At 38.0% G+C, this 19,495-nt stretch overlaps 1 protein-coding gene across 3 annotated transcripts; it reads right to left on the reverse strand.

The window, feature by feature from the left end:
- Window positions 1–1,248: 1,248 nt before the first annotated feature.
- tmem250 (transmembrane protein 250) lies at window positions 1,249–7,499 on the reverse strand. Of its 3 annotated transcripts, none has more exons than XM_007236334.4 (3): window positions 7,307–7,499; window positions 5,530–5,681; window positions 1,249–4,676 (listed from the first exon to the last, which is right to left on the reverse strand). In XM_007236334.4, exon 3 carries the CDS (start codon window positions 4,456–4,458, stop codon window positions 4,039–4,041), a length of 420 nt encoding a protein of 139 aa, XP_007236396.2. In that variant the 5' UTR covers window positions 4,459–4,676; window positions 5,530–5,681; window positions 7,307–7,499; the 3' UTR covers window positions 1,249–4,038. The 3 variants fall into 3 exon arrangements, with proteins under 3 accessions (XP_007236396.2, XP_007236395.2, XP_022522049.1); XM_007236333.4 differs by having other exon boundaries at window positions 5,530–5,686; XM_022666328.2 differs by having other exon boundaries at window positions 5,507–5,686.
- Window positions 7,500–19,495: the final 11,996 nt, after the last annotated feature.

Consider the following 19,495-nt stretch of genomic DNA (forward strand, 5'->3'; position numbering starts at 1 on the left):
TGATGTCACTTATTGTGTGTATGTTAAATGTATTGGTGCATATATAGCTCTGGAAAAAAATAAGAGAGCACTTAAAAATGATGAGTTTCTTTGATTTTACCAAGTTAAAAACCTCTGGAATATAATCAAGAGGAAGATGGATGATCACAAACCATCAAACCACCAAACTGAACTGCTTGAATTTTTGCACCAGGCGTAAAGCAGCATAAAGTTATCCAAAAGCAGTGTGTAAGACTGGTGGAGGAGGAGAACATGATGCCAAGATGCATGAACAAAAACTGTGATTAAAAACAGGATTAATATTCCACCAAATATTGATTTCTGAACTCTTAAAACTTTATGAATATGAACTTCTTCTTTTCTTTGCATTATTTTATTATTTTTTTGTTATTTCAGCCATTTCTCAATTTTATAGAATAAAACAACAATGTTCATTTTACTCAAACATAAACCTATAAATAGCAAAATGAGAGAAACTGATTCAGAAACTGAAGTGCTCTCTCAATTTTTTCGAGAGCTGTATTTATTCCTATACTTTACATTGTGTGAATTGATGCTGAATGGACCAATAGAAATGCTCCAAATTATTTACTTAGTGCTGCATTACCGTATATTATATAATAAAGTAACAAATCCAGGAGAAATTATTTTTTGCTTTGTTAGCAACTTTATGAAAGGTGATGCTGGGGCACGTTGGCACAAAACAACAAATAGAGACCACCCTGATACGAGTGACGACTGACAGTCAGGACAATATGACACTTTCTAAACTTACAGTTAGAGCTACAGTCACCATGTTTAACAGCTTCAAATCAATTGCTATTGTGATAAATTATTATTTAGTTTATAAGTAAAATTAGCCCTTTTAATTGTATTAAATAGGGGTGGCACAATTCCTGTTTTATACAGCTCTGGAAAAAATTCACTAATCAGTTTCTCTGATTTTGCCATTTATAGGTTTATTTAGAGCATTTATGAGAAATGACTGAAATAACAAAAAAGATGCAGAGCTTTCAGACCTCAAATAATGCAAAAAAATGCATCATCCATCTTCCTCTTGATTATATTCCAAAGGGTTTTCAATTTGGTAAAATTAAAGAAACATATCATTTTTAAGTGCTCTCTTAATTTTTTCTGAGCTGTATATATTAAATTTAAGACTCAAAACATTGAGTATTTGTTAAAACTGAAAGTTTTTCAATCTTAAAGTTTTAAATCTTATAATTATAGTAGAGTATTTTGATGTAATTGTTTTAAAAGGGCTTTTATAGTCCATACATCAAAATATTACACAATATTGTGTAAAAATATTGTAAAAAAAAATCTCCTTCCACTCCTTTATCACATAGTGACTGTAGCTTTAACACTAAACAGTGCATTCTACAATAATGCAACAAGAAAAAGAAGCAGAACCGGGCGGTACCGGCTCCTCTGGGTCAGTCCTCAAGCCATTAAATATGATCATATGTTCAGTAGTGCATGTATGAGTTTTTATAGTCATTAGTGTATAAAAAAGATGGCACATTAATAAGACAGGTAAATCGTACAGTGGTAAAAGTGATGCTCTGGGCTTGATTTAAACGTGTACCACATGAATTAAACACACTGTGTGTCCAAAAGTATCCGGACAGCCCTTTTAAAGGATACATTCAGTAGTTATTGTTGCTAGATCTTGTTGAAATGCATTAAGTAAAATAATAGGAACCACCAAAGATTACAGTGCTTAATGCTGTGGGTGGGCCAGGGGGGTCTAATGCCCCCCTAAGCACTGGGTTATGGGATTTTCTGAAGTCGTATAGTGATGCAGCTCCATCAAATATCTCCAGGTACGTCCAAAAGTAATTAAAAACCTTCTTAAAAGACTCATTTTGGCTAATTCAAGGTGTCCCTATTGGTGTAAGAGGGCCAAGGGGTCTATTGCCCCCCCAAGCACTGGGATGTGGGTGTTTCTGAAGTGGTTTCGCTTTATTAGGCCAAACTATATGTCCAAAATAACTGAACACCGTCTTCAATTAGTGATTTTGGTTCATTTAAAGTGGTTTCATTGCTGTAAATGGTCTAAATCATTGGGTTATGGGATTTTCTGAAGTGGTTTTGCTTCATTAGGCCTCACTATAGGTTCAAAAGTATCTGAACAACCTCTTAAATGAGTGATTTTGGTTAATTTAAAGTTGGTTCATTGCTGTAAATGGTCTAAAGCATTGGGTTATGGGATTTTCTGAAGTGGTACATCCAACATTTCCAGAAATGTCCAAAAGTAATTGAAAAGCATCTTAAACAAGTGATTTTGGCAAATTTTAGGTACCCCCATTGCTGTGAATGGACTAGATTGGTATATAGCGCCCCCAGGCATTGGGTTATGGGACTTTCTGAAGTGGTTTCGCTTCATTAGGCCTCACTATATGTCCAAAAGTATTTGAACACCGTATTAAATTACTTATTTTGGTTAATTTTAAGTGGTTTTATTGCTGTAAATGGTCTAAAGCATTGGGTTATGGGATTTTCTGAAGTGGTACAGTGACACAGCTCCATCCAACATCTCCAGATATGTCCAAAAGTAATTGAAAATCATCTCAAGTTAGTGTTTTTGGCTAATTTAAGGTGCCCCCATTGCTGTGAATGGTCTAGATTGGTATATAGCGCCCCCAAGCACTGGGTTATGGGATTTTCTGAAGTTGTAGAGTGATGCAGCTCCATCCAACTTCTCCACATATGTTCGAAAGTATCTGGACACCCTCTTAAACGAGTGATTTCAGCCAATTTAAGGTGTCCCCATTGATGTGAATGGTCTAGATGGTTATATAGAGCCTCTGAGCACTGGGATGTGGGGTTTTCTAAAGTGTTTTTGCTTTATAAGGCCAAACTATATGTCCAAAATAACTGGACACCCTCCTAAAATAGGGGTTTTGAGTAATTTAAGGGGAACCCATTGCTGTAAATGGTCTAGATGGGTATATAGCGCCCCCAAGCACTGGGTTATGGGATTTTCTGAAGTGGTAGAGAATTGCAGCTTTATCAATTATCTCCAGATATGTCCAAAGGTATCTGAACACCCTCTTAAATGAGTTATTTTAGCTAATTTGAAGTGTCCCTATTGCTGTAAATGGGCCAGGGGGTCTAATGCCCCACAAGCACTGGGATGTGGGGGTTTCTGAAGTGGTTTCACTTCATTAGGCCTCTTTATATGTCCAGAAGTATCTGGACACCCTCTTAAAAGTAGTGATTTTGGTTAATTTAAGGTAGTTTCATTGCTGTGAATGGTTTTAATGGGTATATAGCACCCTCAAGCACTGGGTTATGGGATTTTCTGAAGTTGTTTCACTTCATTAGGCCTCTTTATATGTCCAGAAGTATCTGAACACCCTCTTAAACGAGTGATTTTGGTTAATTTAAGGTGCCCCCATTGCTGTAAATGGTTTTGATTGGTATATAGCGCCACCAATCACTGGTTTATGGGATTTTCTGAAGTGGCAGAGTGATGCAGCTTCATCAATTATCTCTACATATGTCTAAAAGTGTTTGGAGGCCCCCTCTAATGATAATTTCTGCAAATTCAAGGCTTTTTGGAATGGTAGAGTGATGCAGCTCCGTCCAACACCTAACTAAATGTTCAAAAGTATTTGGACATTGCAACATGATGTATTTGATTTAATTGCCTTAAGTGACATTGCACGTTCTGCGACGTGACTACTGCGCATGTGCACATTGTGATGACGATGCCTAAATGATATATCGTGCAGCCCTAATCAAAACCTCCTCCTCCTCAAAGATGGTGATTTATTACCTTGTGTATCTTTGCTGTTCCTGCAGCAAACTGTGGTAAACACCCTATAAAAAGCTTGGTTGGTAGAATGGCTGCTAGCTGCTGGACACTTTTTACTGGAATTTTTATCTGTAAATGCTCGTATTTTGTCATCTTTTGGCCATTTTTACGCTACTATTCACATTACAGTGTATTTTATTCATGTTATTCACACGTGAATGACGCACACATTTAAACCAAGCCAATTCAACGCATCGTTTAAGCTCAGTTAATCTCTACATGTCCACAAAAACCATGAAACACCAGCCTAAGCCGCCCACCAGGAACATGGTTACGTGCATGCTGTAGATAAAGAGTTCGTTCAGCACGCCGAAGTCCAGCCGCCGGTGGCCCAGCAGCAGTAGGATGACGGACAGCTTGTACTGCAGGCGCAGGAAGACGCGCACCGAGACGTACTGCAGGCACAGCAGCACCGACAGCGCCACCCACAGGAGGGAGGTGAACAGGCTGCAGCCGAAGTACAGCAGGAAGCGCACGAAGCTGTACATCCAGCGCGACTTCAGGTACAGGTCAAAGTTGTTGTATTTGGTGCGCACCAGCTGCGAGGTGCGGGCGGGGCCGCACGCCGAGTGCATGCAGGTGGTGTGGGGGCCGTGGAAGGAGCGCACCCGCCGCGGGATCGGGATCACAGGCATCGGTGGGCTAGAGAAAGCCCCCCGGCTTCAGGACGGCCCGCTGGCAGGACCTCGCCGATGTCCCATGGGTCGCTCTCTAGGCATTACAGTGAGGGAGAGCGGGGTTTAGCAGGTACAGGAGGGGGTGGAGCGGGTTGGTGCTGGGGAGATACCACCGGACCTCGTGTCCACTGTGTTCACTGTGTAACCTCTCAGATCATGGGCACGGCAACAGGACCCTATAGAGGAGGAAAAAAGTAAAGGAAAATTAAAAGAAAAGGACCTTATTTTCATACACTGTAATCCTGGATAAGTTGAATTTACTTAAAACATTTTAAGAAAACGGTTGCTTTAAAAAAGTTAAGTAATGAGTAGTGAAAACCTGAGTTAGCATAACTTAGAACATCAAGTTATTACAACTAAAGGGGAACTTGATTTATTTCTGAGGTAACCAACAGGGCTGTATTTACTGCTCTTGAAGTTTATTTGCACCTTATATCCAGTTTTAGTTTTAGGTAGTTTTATCTTTTGTGCCGAATTAGTAATTGATTCTAGGCTCATCTGGGGGATGAGTGGAACTTTTCTCCGAGCTGTGGACCGATTGTCAATTCCATCCGTCTATTTTCTGAGTGAATAATTGCTGTTTGATGTTGTTTTTCTATTTTACTCGGATAAAAACACTAATACAGTGAGGAACAGCAGCAGGAGCTCCTCAGATAAAGTGCTGTTCTCTTTTTTCTCCAAGCGAGTGGAGAGAGACGAGCGTTTGACTCCACAGAGCTGAGCTACCATTACTCCAGTGTATTAGCTTGTTATGCTAACTGGCTAATATTAGTTACGAGTTGTATCTGCTTCTTTGGGGCAGTGTTGTTCTACAGTGCCTCTAGTGGTATGGCGGTATGTGAAAAATGCGTACCAGTTTTAATTTCCCCTACCAGTATACCGGATGAAACAGTATACCACCCAGCACTACTCAGTATTTCATTTTACATACACTTGTTAAGTTTATCAAAGTCAAGTCAAAGTCAAAGTCAAAGTGCAATTATCAGTGCAATTATCAGATATTTACCGTCTGAAGCTTACAGTACTCACACGTAAAGCATGCCAGCTGTTTGATGGGCATTAAAACTGGCACCCTCTGGACCTCATGACTGGCTTTTCTGCTGAACTCACCCACCGGATGTAGGAGCGACCGCTAATCCAGCTAGCCAATACACTTCCATACAGAGCTGCTGTTCTTCATTCTACACTGTGAACACACACAGATCAGATATATGTCAATATAACACAAATCCAGCTTTATCTGACTTATTTCTGACAATAACTAATAATATTTACTGAAACAGATTTTACAAATCTTAAAATCTTAAAAAAAAAAAAACGTATCTTTCCCAGGACCACAGGATGAGTTTTTTTTTACATGGTTAATCAACAAGTGAGAAGCTACTCCCTGCATCAGTTAGGGGTGTGCCATATCATATCATGCATAATAATATTGCCAACATTTTTGAATATGGTGAACCATATTATACCCGGGAATATGGTACCATATCACCCACCCCTAATTATCACATCAGGGTTCTACTTTTTTTACTGTTTTTATCAAAAGAAAAATTCACACTGTTCTCATTCCCCATTATGTATCTACTAGAGACAGATTATATCTTCTATTTTCATTTTCTTGCTGTAGTATATTCTTGAAATAATTGTTTTAATTCAGTGTTTTGTCATATCACCAAGAGTATCGTTATCACGAATATACCATAAAATATTGTGATATTATTTTAGAGCCCACCCCTAGCTGAAACATATTAATCTTCCATGCGGTAATTATTATTACTGACTAGAAATAAATATTTAGCTAACCAATAATATATAAACACTACAAGTAAAAAATGTTGGAACAACCCTAATGTTTCCCATTTAAGCTCTTCAGGTCTAATTAATAACCAGAAATGGCACAAATTCCAGTATACAGAATTTAGCAGAAACCTGCCAGTGCCTAAAAACTAAAAAAGTAATTTTAGTATAGTGAAACTAGTATAGTATACTTTATGTAAAAGTATAAAAACTGTAAAAAATAAAATAAAAAAATAAACCTGAAAAAAAACAATTGTATGTTAAAAAAGGGAGTGATTTTTAGCAATTAATAAGGGTACATTAATTAACAGTACTTATGACAGTATTAAACATTGTCAAATGGTTAATTAATGCCTCAACTAATTATTGTAAGTAATGGTTGCTAAAATATAAATGTTTTTTTAATTGAATTAAAAGGTTTAGCTCAGCTTCAGCAGAGAAGAGAAGAATTAACTAGAGGTCTGACAGGTAAAGAACTGCAGTAATAAAATATATACATTACTTTACATTACATATAATTAAATAAAATAAAGGTAAAATATAAAAAAATGCACTGCTACTGCTACAGTACAATAATGTAAAATGTAGTTAACTTGTACAATATATGCCTAACAGTGCACAGAATTATACTAGCATATTAAACTGATCAGAAATATAAAAATATAATTTTAGGTAATTTACAGCTGCTGGTTTATATATGTAAGGTGTTAAAGGGTGAGAGGAGTTAGTAATCGGAATTATTTGATCCGGATTAATGGATAAATCAGTGTAAATCAGTGTATATGAGGGTTAGCTGTAGCTCAGCTCTTTGTGCTGCTAGCCTCCTGCTCTATAATATACAGTACTACTGAGCTAGCATGCTAACAGAATAGCAGGCTAACAGAATAGCATAATAACCTGGCACTCCTGTTACTAGCATGCTAACAGGTTAGCGTGCTAACAGCGTAGCATGGTAACAGGCTAACCGGCTGCATTAGCCTCCGCCCCCCGACACTCTCCCTCAGCTCACCGCAATGTTCCCGCACTCTCCGCCCCGCACAGCGCGCCCGCAGCCCGGGCCCCTCTCTCTCCCCAGCCGCGGTTCCTATATAACTCTATACTGGTATATAAACTCTAATATTAACTCTATAATAAACTACAATCACCGGCAGCAGTAGCAGCACAGCAGCTCACACACCGGCGCGGAACACGGCCTGTCGCAAACCGTTACTATGGCAACAAAGGAAGACTTTAAAGGAGCCGCCTCAACAACAATAGATTAGTAATAACAATATATATTAAACATTACATTAAAAATTTAATTGATATCAAACTTAATATTTATTCTTTTGATGACATTTTATTTTACATGAAAAAAAAAAGTTCTGCTTTCTCTAATGCCATAGATATAAGTAAAATACTTTTAGCAAAATACCACATTCACTGCATCAAGTGGAAGGGTAATAATGGTAAGCTATCTTTTTGAATAGTTAAATAGTATTTAAGTATTTAAAACATGTACTGGTCACTCTCAAGCAGCTTTACTTAATTTTACAAGGTTTCTAATCTGAAGATTAGAGATGCATTTTTAGACTGTTACAAAACCTTTAAATGTGATATTTAAAACGCATGTTTAAAAGCAAGGCCACTAATTTCTTTGATTTTAAATCTCTAGAAAGTCTTTACTTTTCTTTTCAAATAAATGGTTAACTGCATGATCAAATAATTGATATTTATGACAAAAGAATCACTATATATGCATGCATGTTGTATTTTTCTAAAACAAGACCCACACCTGAAATGAATCAAATTTATTATCATGCAGTTTATTAAACAAATAGATAAATGATGAACCAGACAGAATAGGAAAAAACGTGGTTTACATTAATTAATATTTACATGAATAAATCAATTAACCAGGGGACAATACACACTCCTGTTACTGGAACTCACTCCTGTTACTGGCACTCACTCCTGTTACTGGCCACTCACTCACTTTGATTGCAGCGCTGATTCGTGAGAGATTGCTAAGAGATTAGGTGGTTGCTAATGTGTCGTTATGGTGCCCGTGGTGGTTGCTATGGTTGCAAAGTGCTTGCTAATGTGTTGCTAAGGTAAACTCAAATTAACCCAAACTATTCTAATCAGATGTTCTGTGTGGTACAGCAGACTAAGGAGCTGCCACTATAATCGGGAGACCGTTGCAGCTCGCCATCAGCTGCCGGAGCACCGAGAGAGCACAATTGGCCAATCGGCCTCTCTGGGTGGGTACAGTAGATGGCGCTCTTTTCCCTCATCACTCCTAGGGTGATGTGGATCAGCACAAGGCTGCGTCTGTGAACTGATGTATCAGAACCGAGTCGCTGAGAGCTGTGATGCTACTCAGCAATGCTGCATCAGCAGCAGTTCAAAAAGAGGCGGAGTCTGACTTCACATGTATCGGAGGAGGAGGCGTGTGCTAGTCTTCACCCTCCTGGTGTTGGGTTATCACTAGTGACGGGGGGATATACAGCTGAGTGAGTGGGATAATCGGCATAGTTAAATTTTGGGAGTAAAACGGGATAAAATATTAAAATGTAATGTTAAAATGTTTATTCTTCGTCCTCCACGTTGGGGGTCTTTGTAAACTTCCTCTCACCTCTGTGGAAGTTTTCCAGCGTGCTAAAGCTCCACAGAGCAGATTTATGGCCGTGCTGTGAGATTGCATCCTGGGTATTTGTCAGGAGGCCAGACGTGGCATATCTGCAGCGAGATCCATCATAAGGAGAGGCGTTTTTAAAAAGCCTTCATTACGCTCGTTAATGGGCCGGCTGATCACTCTGCCCCCGCTTTAAAGAAATATTATGCAAAATCAGAAAAACATACCTTATAATACTTAATCAAACACGCGTAAAGCTGTCCCGGCCCTAAATAAATTCTCTCAATTAACCGGCCCGAGCCGTGTGATTGCTCTTACTAATTTAATCAGCGCGGTAATAATTCCAGTGCCGGCTGAATTGATGGAGGAACCGGACGAGGAAATCGAGGGGAAACTGGGCCGATACTCTTAATAGCTCTCTCACTCTCTCTCTCTCTCTCTCTCTCTCTCTCTCACTTTACTGCACCAGCAAACTTTCAGCCCGCTGAGTAACGACCTCTACCATCCAGGGTCATCACCACAAACCGTAACGCACTGAGAGAACTTAGCATTAGCATTAGCATCAGAATCATGCAGTAAACTTTAAAGTGTTAAACAAACCAAAATGCTCTTATCTGGGGTGCGTTTGTTAACTCTTGCTCTTCGTTTCCAGGGATGGTCCTGATGATTTCTAGGTGGTTGCTAAGGTGTTGCTAGGCGGTTTCTATGATGTTGCTATGGTGTTTATAGGTGGTTGCTAAAGTTATTCCTGACGAGAGCCAGTTTTATCATTATAATGTTTTTGGCGGCGTTTGCTAAGTGGATGCAAGGTGGTTGCTGGGTGGTTTCTAAGGTGTTGCTGTGGTCTCTGTGGTGGTTCCTAGGTGGTTGCTAAGGTGTGACTATGGTGTCGGTGGCAAATGCTATGGTATTGCAAAGTGATTGTGAGGTGGTTGCTAGGTGGTTTCTAAGATGTTACTATAATGTCCGTGGTGTTTGCTAAGGTGTTTCTACAGTGCCCGTGGTGGCTGCTCTAGTGTTTTTAAGTGGTCTCTAGGTGGTTGCTAAGGAGTCTCTATGGTACCCAAGGTGGCTGGTATGAAAATCCAGGTGGTTGCTACAGTGTTGCTAGCAGAGGTTGTAAGCTTGTTACTATGACGTTGCTATCTATTAGGAGTGTGGTTGCTAAGATGTTCCTGGTTGGTTGCTATGGTATGCGTGCTGGTTGATAAGGTGTTGCTAAGGTGGTTACTAAGGCAATGTTCTAAGTAATGTATTCCCGTAAGTCAGATTATTAAGTACTATTAAATGTTTTAATAATAATGATTTTGGTGGCCTTTGCTAAGCGGATGCAAGGTGGTTTCTAAGCTGTTGCTGTGTGATTGCTAAGGTGTTCTTTTTCTCTCTGTGGTGATGGCTAGGTGGTTGCTAAGGTGTCACTAAGGTGTCTGTGGCAGTTACTATGGTGCTGCTAAGTGGTTGCAAGGTGGTAGGTAAGGTGTTGCAAATTAGTTTAGAATATGTTGCTATGATGTACGTGGGGGTTGCTAAGTGGGTGCTAGGTGGTTGCTAAAGTGTTTCTACAGTGCCTGTGGTGTCTGCTCTGGTGTGCTAAGTGGTCTCTAGGTGGTTGCTAAGATGTTTCTAGGTGCTTGCTAAGGTGTTTCTATGGTGCCCAAGGTGGCATATACTTAGCTAACAGTTCTATGAGTATTACATTTCTCACATAATGTTCTCTGATTGCTACAGTGTTGCTGGGTGGTTGCTAAGGTATTGCTATGGTATCGGTGGTGGTTGCTAGGTGGTTACTAAGGCAAGGTTCTAAGTAATGTATTTGCATAAGTAAGATTATTAAGTACTATTAAGTTCTATCATAATAATGGTTTTGGCAGCCTTTGCTAAGTGGATGCAAGGTGGTGTTGCTGTGTGATTGCTAAGGTGTTCCACTTGCGAGGTGGTTGTTAAGGTGTCACTATGGTGTACGTGGCAGTTGCTATGGTGTTGCTATGCGGTTGCAAGGTGGTGGATAAGGTGTTGCAAATAGCTTTCTAAGATGTTGCTGTGATGTATGTGGTGGTTGCTAGGTGGTTGCTAAGGTGTTTCTACAGTGCCTGTGATTTCTGCTCTGGTGTTGCTAAGTGGTCTCTAGGTGGTTGCTTAGATGTTTCTAGGTGGTTGCTAAGGTGTTTTTATGGTGCCCAAGGTGGCTGCTACTTAGCTTACAGAGAACGTTCTATGAATGTTACGTTTCTCACATACATTTTTCTGGTTGCTACAGTGTTGCTGGGTGGTTGCTAAGGTATTGCTATGGTATATGTGGTGGTTGCTAGGTGGCTACTAAGGCAAGGTTCTAAGTAATGTGTTTCCATAAGTCAGATTATTGAGGACCATTAAGTTTGATCATTATAAAAGTTTTTGCGGCCTTTGCTAAGTGGTTGCTAAGCTGTTGCTGGGTGATTGTTAAGTTGTTCCCATACTATCTGTGGTGGTTGCTAGGTGGTTGCTAAGGTGCCACTATGGTGTCTGTGGCAGTTGCTATGGTGTTGCTAAGTGGTTGCAAAGTGTTTTTTAAGATGTCACTATGGTGTCATGGCAGTTTCTAAGATGTTACTATGATGTATGTGATGGTTGCTAAGATGTTTCTAGGTGGTTGCTAAGGTGTTTCTACAGTGCCCAAGGTGGCTGCTACTCAGCTAACAGAGAATGTTCTATGAGTGTTACATTTCTCACATAACGTTCTCTGGTTGCTGTGGTGTTGCTAGGTGGTTGCTAAGGTGTTGCTAGGGAGTTACTAAGGCAACATGCTAAGAAATATATTCGCGTATTAAAGTTCCATCATTATAATGTTTTGATGGTCTTTGCAGCCTTCAGGATACTTTTTGGACTGGATGTGGTAGGCCAGGTGCTAACGTTCGGTTGTTTGCGAAAAAAAAAATTGTAAAAAAAGAACAAAAATACGTTTTTTTAGACATTTTTAAACAATAAGACACTCTTGGACACGCGTGTGTGATGATTTGGCCATGATGCTAATTGATGATGCACTGCACATAAGCTTCATTAGCCCTGTAGCTCCAGTGTAAAAACTAACAAAAACAAATTATTCACACCATCGTGTCTCCTGATTGGCTGGATTAGCAGTAAGTGTAGTAAGGGGTTTTTGTGGTTGATTTAACTTGGGTAAAGTCAAGCTTTTAAAGAGCACATCTTCTGAACTCATATCAGCACCAGGGGGCGGTATATCTCTACTTATCTATATATATATATATATACCACTGTGTTCCACCAGGAAGTGCTTCTGTTGGACTGGAAATTACTATTCAGGAACTGTGGACTATCTAATGGCCACATTTTCGTCTTACCAGTATCTTAAACAGTGCAACACTCTATAACTGATCATCTGTAACACAGATTAAAACTGTGGGAGGGGTGGGTTTTATTTGGACTTGCACTTCTGAATAATATTAGTCATTATTTCATTTTATTTTACTTTAAAATGTATTTATTTTGCAGTGGGACAGTCAAATTATATAGATTTAATTAAAAAAAAACATTAATTCTGGATTCCAGTGGTATTATATACACTATAGTAAGTAGGGCCCTTTGATGTCTGTGATGCTGAGAAAACAGACACAATTCCAAAAATGAGGCTTAAAACTGAAATCAAAAATCAAATTCCAAAAATACTATAAATCTACATTTTCCGATGGTAAAAATAAATTACTGAAAATACGGAAAATTAAAAAAAGCTTATATTGTGAAGAAAACAAAGGATGGTAAAAAAACACAGGTGGTTGCTATGGTGTTGCTAAGTGGTTTTCTAGCTACCTGGTTGCTACATGTTTGTGGTCATGTTCTTAATAACGCTGCCTTCTGAATGCAGATAATGTTTCAGTGATAACGTAAATGACTGGAAAAAAAAGAATAAATAAATAATTAAGCAGTAAGATGATTAAATAAATATATTATTTAAAATATTGAAAATATAACCAACTTTATCTACATATTATATATTAGTAGAGCTGTAGATATGTCAGCGAAATATAGATAATATTCTAAAATATTTAAAAATCACTTAATCTTAATCATTAGAAATCTCTGTTTTAATACAATTCTGCTGTCTAAATGCATGTACTGGTGCAAAGCTGAAAACAAACAAACAAACAAACAAACAAACAAGCAGAATTTATTTCTGAAAAATAATAGTGAAAGTAGAAATTTTAGAATTAAAATCAGTCAACTTTAACCTAAACTCATTTACAATGTAGCTGAGCCAATATACAGGAAAGGAATTGTCAAAAAAAAAGTAAATAAATAAAAACATTTTAATAAAATATATATGATATTTTAAAATAAAATATAAAACAAATAATATAAAAATAAGAATTTATTAGGAATCATAAAATCATAGGTAGAAAAAGCCCAAGGTAATAAAAAATTATAAGAATGCAACAACAGATGGAAAAATCAAGCACATAAAGCAGTAAACAAATATATAATAAGCAGTAACTTAATTTAAAAAGATATCTAAATAAATAAATGAAACTATAGAAGAAAGGTAAAAAGAATTAAAAAAGTTATCTGAAAAATTAAATACGACCAAAAACAACTCAAAAAACTAAAATCAACTAAAAATCAACAGAGGCAGGCTGTCTGAAGGTGATTAAAGATTTTGTGACACCAGTGATCTGAGATTTACAGTTTTAGAGCTATAGAATTTAATTTGGACAGATATGCTAAATTTGTTTATTTATAACAAATGAAAAATATATTTTAACTGACAAATTAGATAAAAAAATGCTTCTTATAATTTTATGTATATCAGAATTTATTTGAACTGATCAAATACCTCTGTTTTAATATCATTGACAGAGTTGATCTAGTTGTGTATTATTACTGTTTTGTATTTTTGTCCCTATATTTCTCTATTTACAGCATTTTGGACTATTATTTTGTGTTTTTTTACTATTTCAAGACTAAAAACCAAATCAATAAATTAAACAGAATTAACTGTTTTTTTTAAACGTTTAAATTAATAGTCTGTACTAATGTTTGTCGGTGAGTTAGTAAGTGAGTACTAACGCTTTCTCCATTCTCAGGCATCCGGAACGTCCTGTTGCTATGGCGTTGCTAACTAGCTGGTCGCTAAGGAGTCGCTAGGTGGCTGCTACTTCGGTAACAGAGAAAGTTCTTAAAATGTTATGTTTCTCACATAACGTTCTCTGGTTGGTACGGTGTTGCTAAGTGTTGTTGCTTGTTGCTATGGCATTGCTAGGTGGCTGCTACTTAGCTAAAAGAGCATGTTCTTAGAATGATACATTTTTCACATAACGTTCCAAGCTTAGTAAATACATTATCGAAAAAACATTAAAGTAACATTCCAAAAGCTAAAAATTAAAAAAATATTGACACAAAGTTGCACGAAGACTGACATTACCAGAACATTTATAAAACTTAAATAAAAATGTTCTGAGAACATCTAGAAAAGTTGACAGGTTGAACGTTTTAAGAATATTAACTGTAATTTCGCAGAATTGGGGCTTAAAACGAGTTTTAAATTTTAATTCTATATAAAAATACTGTAGACCTACATGCTGTTAATAACGCTGCTGTCTGAATGCATATAATACTGCAGTGATAAACAAATAACCAACAAAAAATAAGTAAGTAAGTAAGCAGTAGGATGAATGAAAAAAACATATCATTTAAAACAGGGGTGTCTAAACTACGGCCTGCGGGCCCTACGGGCCTGTTTCCTAAATGTGGAGAGAAAAGGGCTCAAGAGTCTAAAAGCGGAGAGAGTGCGCAGTTGTAGCGCAGAAAAACGGGCCAAAGAGTCTAAAAGTGGAGAGAGTGCGCAGTTTTAGCGCAGAAAAACGGGCCAAAGAGTCTAAAAGCGGAGAGAGTGCGCAGTTGTAGCGCAGGAAAAAAGGGCCAAAGAGTCTAAAAGCGGAGAGAGTGCGCAGTTTTAATGCAGAAAAACGGGCCAAAGAGTATTAAAGCGGAGAGGCTGCGCAGTTTTAGTGCAGAAAAACGGGCCAAAGAGTCTAAAAGTGGAGAGAGTGCTCAGTTTTAATGCAGAAAAACGGGCCAAAGAGTATTAAAGCGGAGAGGCTGCGCAGTTTTAACGCAGGAAAACGGGCCAGAGAGTCTAAAAGCGGAGAGAGTGCTCAGTTGTAGCGCAGAAAAACGGGCCAAAGAGTCTAAAAGCAGAGAGGCTGCGCAGTTTTAGCGCAGGAAAAAAGGGCCAAAGAGTCTAAAAGCGGAGAGAGTGTTCAGTCTTAGAGCAGAAAAAAGGGCCAAAGAGTCTAAAAGCGGAGAGAGTGCGCAGTTTTAGCGCAGAAAAACAGGCCAAAGAGTCTAAAAGTTGCCGTAATTAGGGAGTTTAATATTAAGAGACATCATGAAATTAAACATCTATTTGAAAAATCTTAGTTTACACAACACTGTCAAAGATAAAGATAGTAAGTCAAGTAAAATGGTGTGTAAATGAAATAATCAGGAAAATGTATTATTTAAAGTGGTATATTTCATTATTTGTTTTATTATAGAGTCTGTGGCCCGTGACTTATATAATATAATAGAAATATATTTCTCCTTCTGGCCCCCAACAAAAAAAAGTTTGGACACCCCTGATTTGGACTATTATTTTCTGTTTTTCACCATTTTAAGACAGAAAACAAAATAAAATAAAAAATGTATTTGTTATATCTCCTACAGTTTAATTAATAGTCTGTACAGATGTTGATACAGATGTTTTTCGGTGAGTTCTCCTCTCTCCTCAGACGCGGCGATGCTCCAGCGGTCGGAGAAGACAAGATTAAAGGGTTAAGATGTCCGAATCCTCTTACCCACCCAAAACACACGGGCCCAGGATCAATTAATTCATTAGGTAAGTGTAGAGGTCAGAGCCAATCGCTGAGCAGAGACGGATTAAATCAATTAGGAGCGGCTAATAAGAACAGAGGGGTTTAATGAGAGAGAGTTTAATTACGCTGCAGCCGGAGAGCAGGATTAAACCCTGCTTTAATGACCTGTACCAGTACAACACGGGGCTGTAACCAGTATAACCACCAGACCATAAACACACACACACACATACAGTTAAACACATGAGGTCATATCCCTTATGTATTATATACTCTATATACCAACACAGTCTGAGAAAACATGCTGTACTGCAGTTTCATGATGAATGGACCAATAGAAATGCTCCAAAATGACTTACTCTCCCAAATCAGACAGGATTAAAAAAATGGTTTCCATGCATTGTTATGGTATCCCAGGTGGTTGCTATGGTGTTGCTATGATATTGTCATTGATTGTTAAGCTGTTGAAAGATGGTTACTATGGTATCCAGGGTCATTGCTATATTTTTTTGCTGTAAGGGGTTGCTAGTTGACTGATATGGTGTTGCTATGGTTTTGTTGTTGGTCGCTAAGATAATGGAAGGTGGGTCATTGCCATATTTTTGCTGGTAAGCTGTTGCTATGGTGTTGCTGTGGTATAGTTTTTACTCACTAAGGTGATGAAAGGAGGGTCATTGCTATATTGTTGCTAAGTGTTTGCTAGTGGATTGATATGGTGTTCCTAAATGGTTGATATGGTGAGGTTGCCAAGTTGTTGCTATATTATTGTTGTTGGTTGTTAAGATGTTGAAAGGTGGTTACTATGGTATCCTAAATCATGGCTAAAAGTGGTTGCTGGTTGATTGATATGTTGTTGCTGGGTGTTTACTATGGTGTTGTCGCTATGGTGTGGTCACTAACATTTTAAATAGTGGTTACTATGGTATCTTGAGTCATTGCTATATTGTTACTAAGTAATTACTCGTTGATTGATATGGCATTTCTAAGGTGTTGCTATGGTATAGTTGTTTGTCGCTAAGATGTTGAAATGTGGGTCTTACTATTTTGTTCCTAAGTGTTTGCTAGATGATTGATATGGTGTTGCTAAGTGGTTGCTAATATGTTGCTATGGTATTGTTGTTGGTCACTAAGGCTTTCTGAAGTGGTTACTATGGTATACTGGGTCAATGCTGTATTGTCGCTAAGCGGTTGGTAGTTGATTGATATGATGTTGCTGCTAAGTTGTTGCAATGGTATGACTATGGTATAGTTGTTGGTCACTAAAGATGTTGAAAGGTGGGTCACTGCTATATTGTTGCCATTTGTTTGCTAATTGATTAATAAGGTGTTGCTAAATGGTCGCTATGGTGTGGTTGCTAAGTTGTTGCTATGGTTTGTTGGTTACTAAGATTTTAAAAGGTGGTTACTATGGTATCCTGGGTCATTGCTATACTGTATGCCATAAGTGGTTGCTAATTGATTGATATTATGTTGGTGCAAAGTTGTTGCAATGGTATTACTATAGTATAGTGTATGCTTGCCAAGATGTTGAAAGGTGGGCCATTGCTATATTGTTGCTAAGTGTTTGCTAGTGGATTGATATGGTGTTCCTAAATGGTTGATATGGTGAGGTTGCCAAGTTGTTGCTATATTATTGTTGTTGGTTGTTAAGATGTTGAAAGGTGGTTACTATGGTATCCTAAATCATGGCTAAAAGTGGTTGCTGGTTGATTGATATGTTGTTGCTGGGTGTTTACTATGGTGTTGTCGCTATGGTGTGGTCACTAACATTTTAAATAGTGGTTACTATGGTATCTTGAGTCATTGCTATATTGTTGCTAAGTAATTACTCGTTGATTGATATGGCATTTCTAAGGTGTTGCTATGGTATAGTTGTTTGTCGCTAAGATGTTGAAATGTGGGTCTTACTATTTTGTTCCTAAGTGTTTGCTAGATGATTGATATGGTGTTGCTAAGTGGTTGCTAATATGTTGCTATGGTATTGTTGTTGGTCACTAAGGCTTTCTGAAGTGGTTACTATGGTATACTGGGTCAATGCTGTATTGTCGCTAAGCGGTTGGTAGTTGATTGATATGATGTTGCTGCTAAGTTGTTGCAATGGTATGACTATGGTATAGTTGTTGGTCACTAAAGATGTTGAAAGGTGGGTCACTGCTATATTGTTGCCATTTGTTTGCTAATTGATTAATAAGGTGTTGCTAAATGGTCGCTATGGTGTGGTTGCTAAGTTGTTGCTATGGTTTGTTGGTTACTAAGATTTTAAAAGGTGGTTACTATGGTATCCTGGGTCATTGCTATACTGTATGCCATAAGTGGTTGCTAATTGATTGATATTATGTTGGTGCAAAGTTGTTGCAATGGTATTACTATAGTATAGTGTATGCTTGCCAAGATGTTGAAAGGTGGGCCATTGCTATATTGTTGCTAAATGGTTACTAGGTGTTAAAGAGTTGAAAGGTGGTTACTATGGTATCCTGGATCATTATTATATTGTTTGCTATAAGTGGTTGCTAGTTGATTAATATGGCATTTCTTATGTGTTGCTATGGTGTTGCTATGGTATAGGTTTTGGTAACTAAGATGTTGAAATATGGGTGATTGTTATATTGTTGCTAAGTGGTTGCTGGTTGATTCATGTGATGTTTCTTAGTGGTTGCTAAGGTGTTGCTGAAAAGGTGTTGTTATGGTAGTGTTGTTGGTTGTTGAAAGAGGGTTATTATGGTATCCTGGGTCACTGCTATATTGTTTGTTATAAGTGGTTGCTAGTGGAGTGCTATTATGTTGAAAGGTGGATCATTGCTATATTGCTGCTATAAGTTGTTGCTATGGAGTTGTTAAGTTGTTGCTAAGTGGTTGCTAAGGTTTTGTAGGTGCCAGAGACTGACCGCTGTATGAATGAGATTTCTCGTTACATTAAGCATGGCCCCCATTTATGGATAAAGTCCCGCCCTTCAACAAAAAGAGCCAATCAGCTTGCTGCATGTGTGAAGAGTGGAGATCTGCGCAGGCGCAGCAGCCAGAACAAGCAGAAAAATCATGTTTTTGTGCATTTTTGAGTTAAATGTTACAAACCCGTTCATGAGGTTCTTATCAGATTTTATCAGAGATATGTTTAAATAAAAGTTAGACCTTCGGTTTAGAGTATTTTGGTCTTGATGTTGCGTGCATTTCCATTCGCTATCTTACGTATTTAATATCAGTATATTTAATTTAGTGCTGAATCTGGTATTACTGCAGCAGCGACTTCAAATTGAAGCCTTTTCTGGCTGTTAGCAATCATTTCTCTCCTTCAGCACTTAAACACCAGCCAAACACACACACACTCACACCGCACACACACCACAGTCCACACAACACCCACACAAACCAGCTGTTACCATTAAATCTGCCTCTCCGCTCTCAGTGTTCTCATTATTTATCGCTGCCATTCTACTCACTTTGTTATCAAAGCTGCATATTTTTGCATATATCAGCTCGTCTGCATCCATACAGAAACATCACATTTAAAATCACGTAAACGCCACGACTGAAACACTGCACTTCACTTTTAAACAGCGCATATATCAGAAAAAGCCTTTAAAAACATAAAAAACATGCCTTTTCAGTATACATATGGTTGCTATGGTATTGTTGTTGGTCACTAAGATGTTGAAAGGTGGGGCACTGCTAAATTGTTGCTAAGTGGTTGCTACTTTATTGATATGGTGTTTATAAGTGAATGCTATGATGTTGCTAA

This window comes from Astyanax mexicanus, chromosome 1 (genome assembly GCF_023375975.1).
Source record: "Astyanax mexicanus isolate ESR-SI-001 chromosome 1, AstMex3_surface, whole genome shotgun sequence".
Lineage (NCBI taxonomy): Eukaryota > Metazoa > Chordata > Actinopteri > Characiformes > Acestrorhamphidae > Astyanax > Astyanax mexicanus.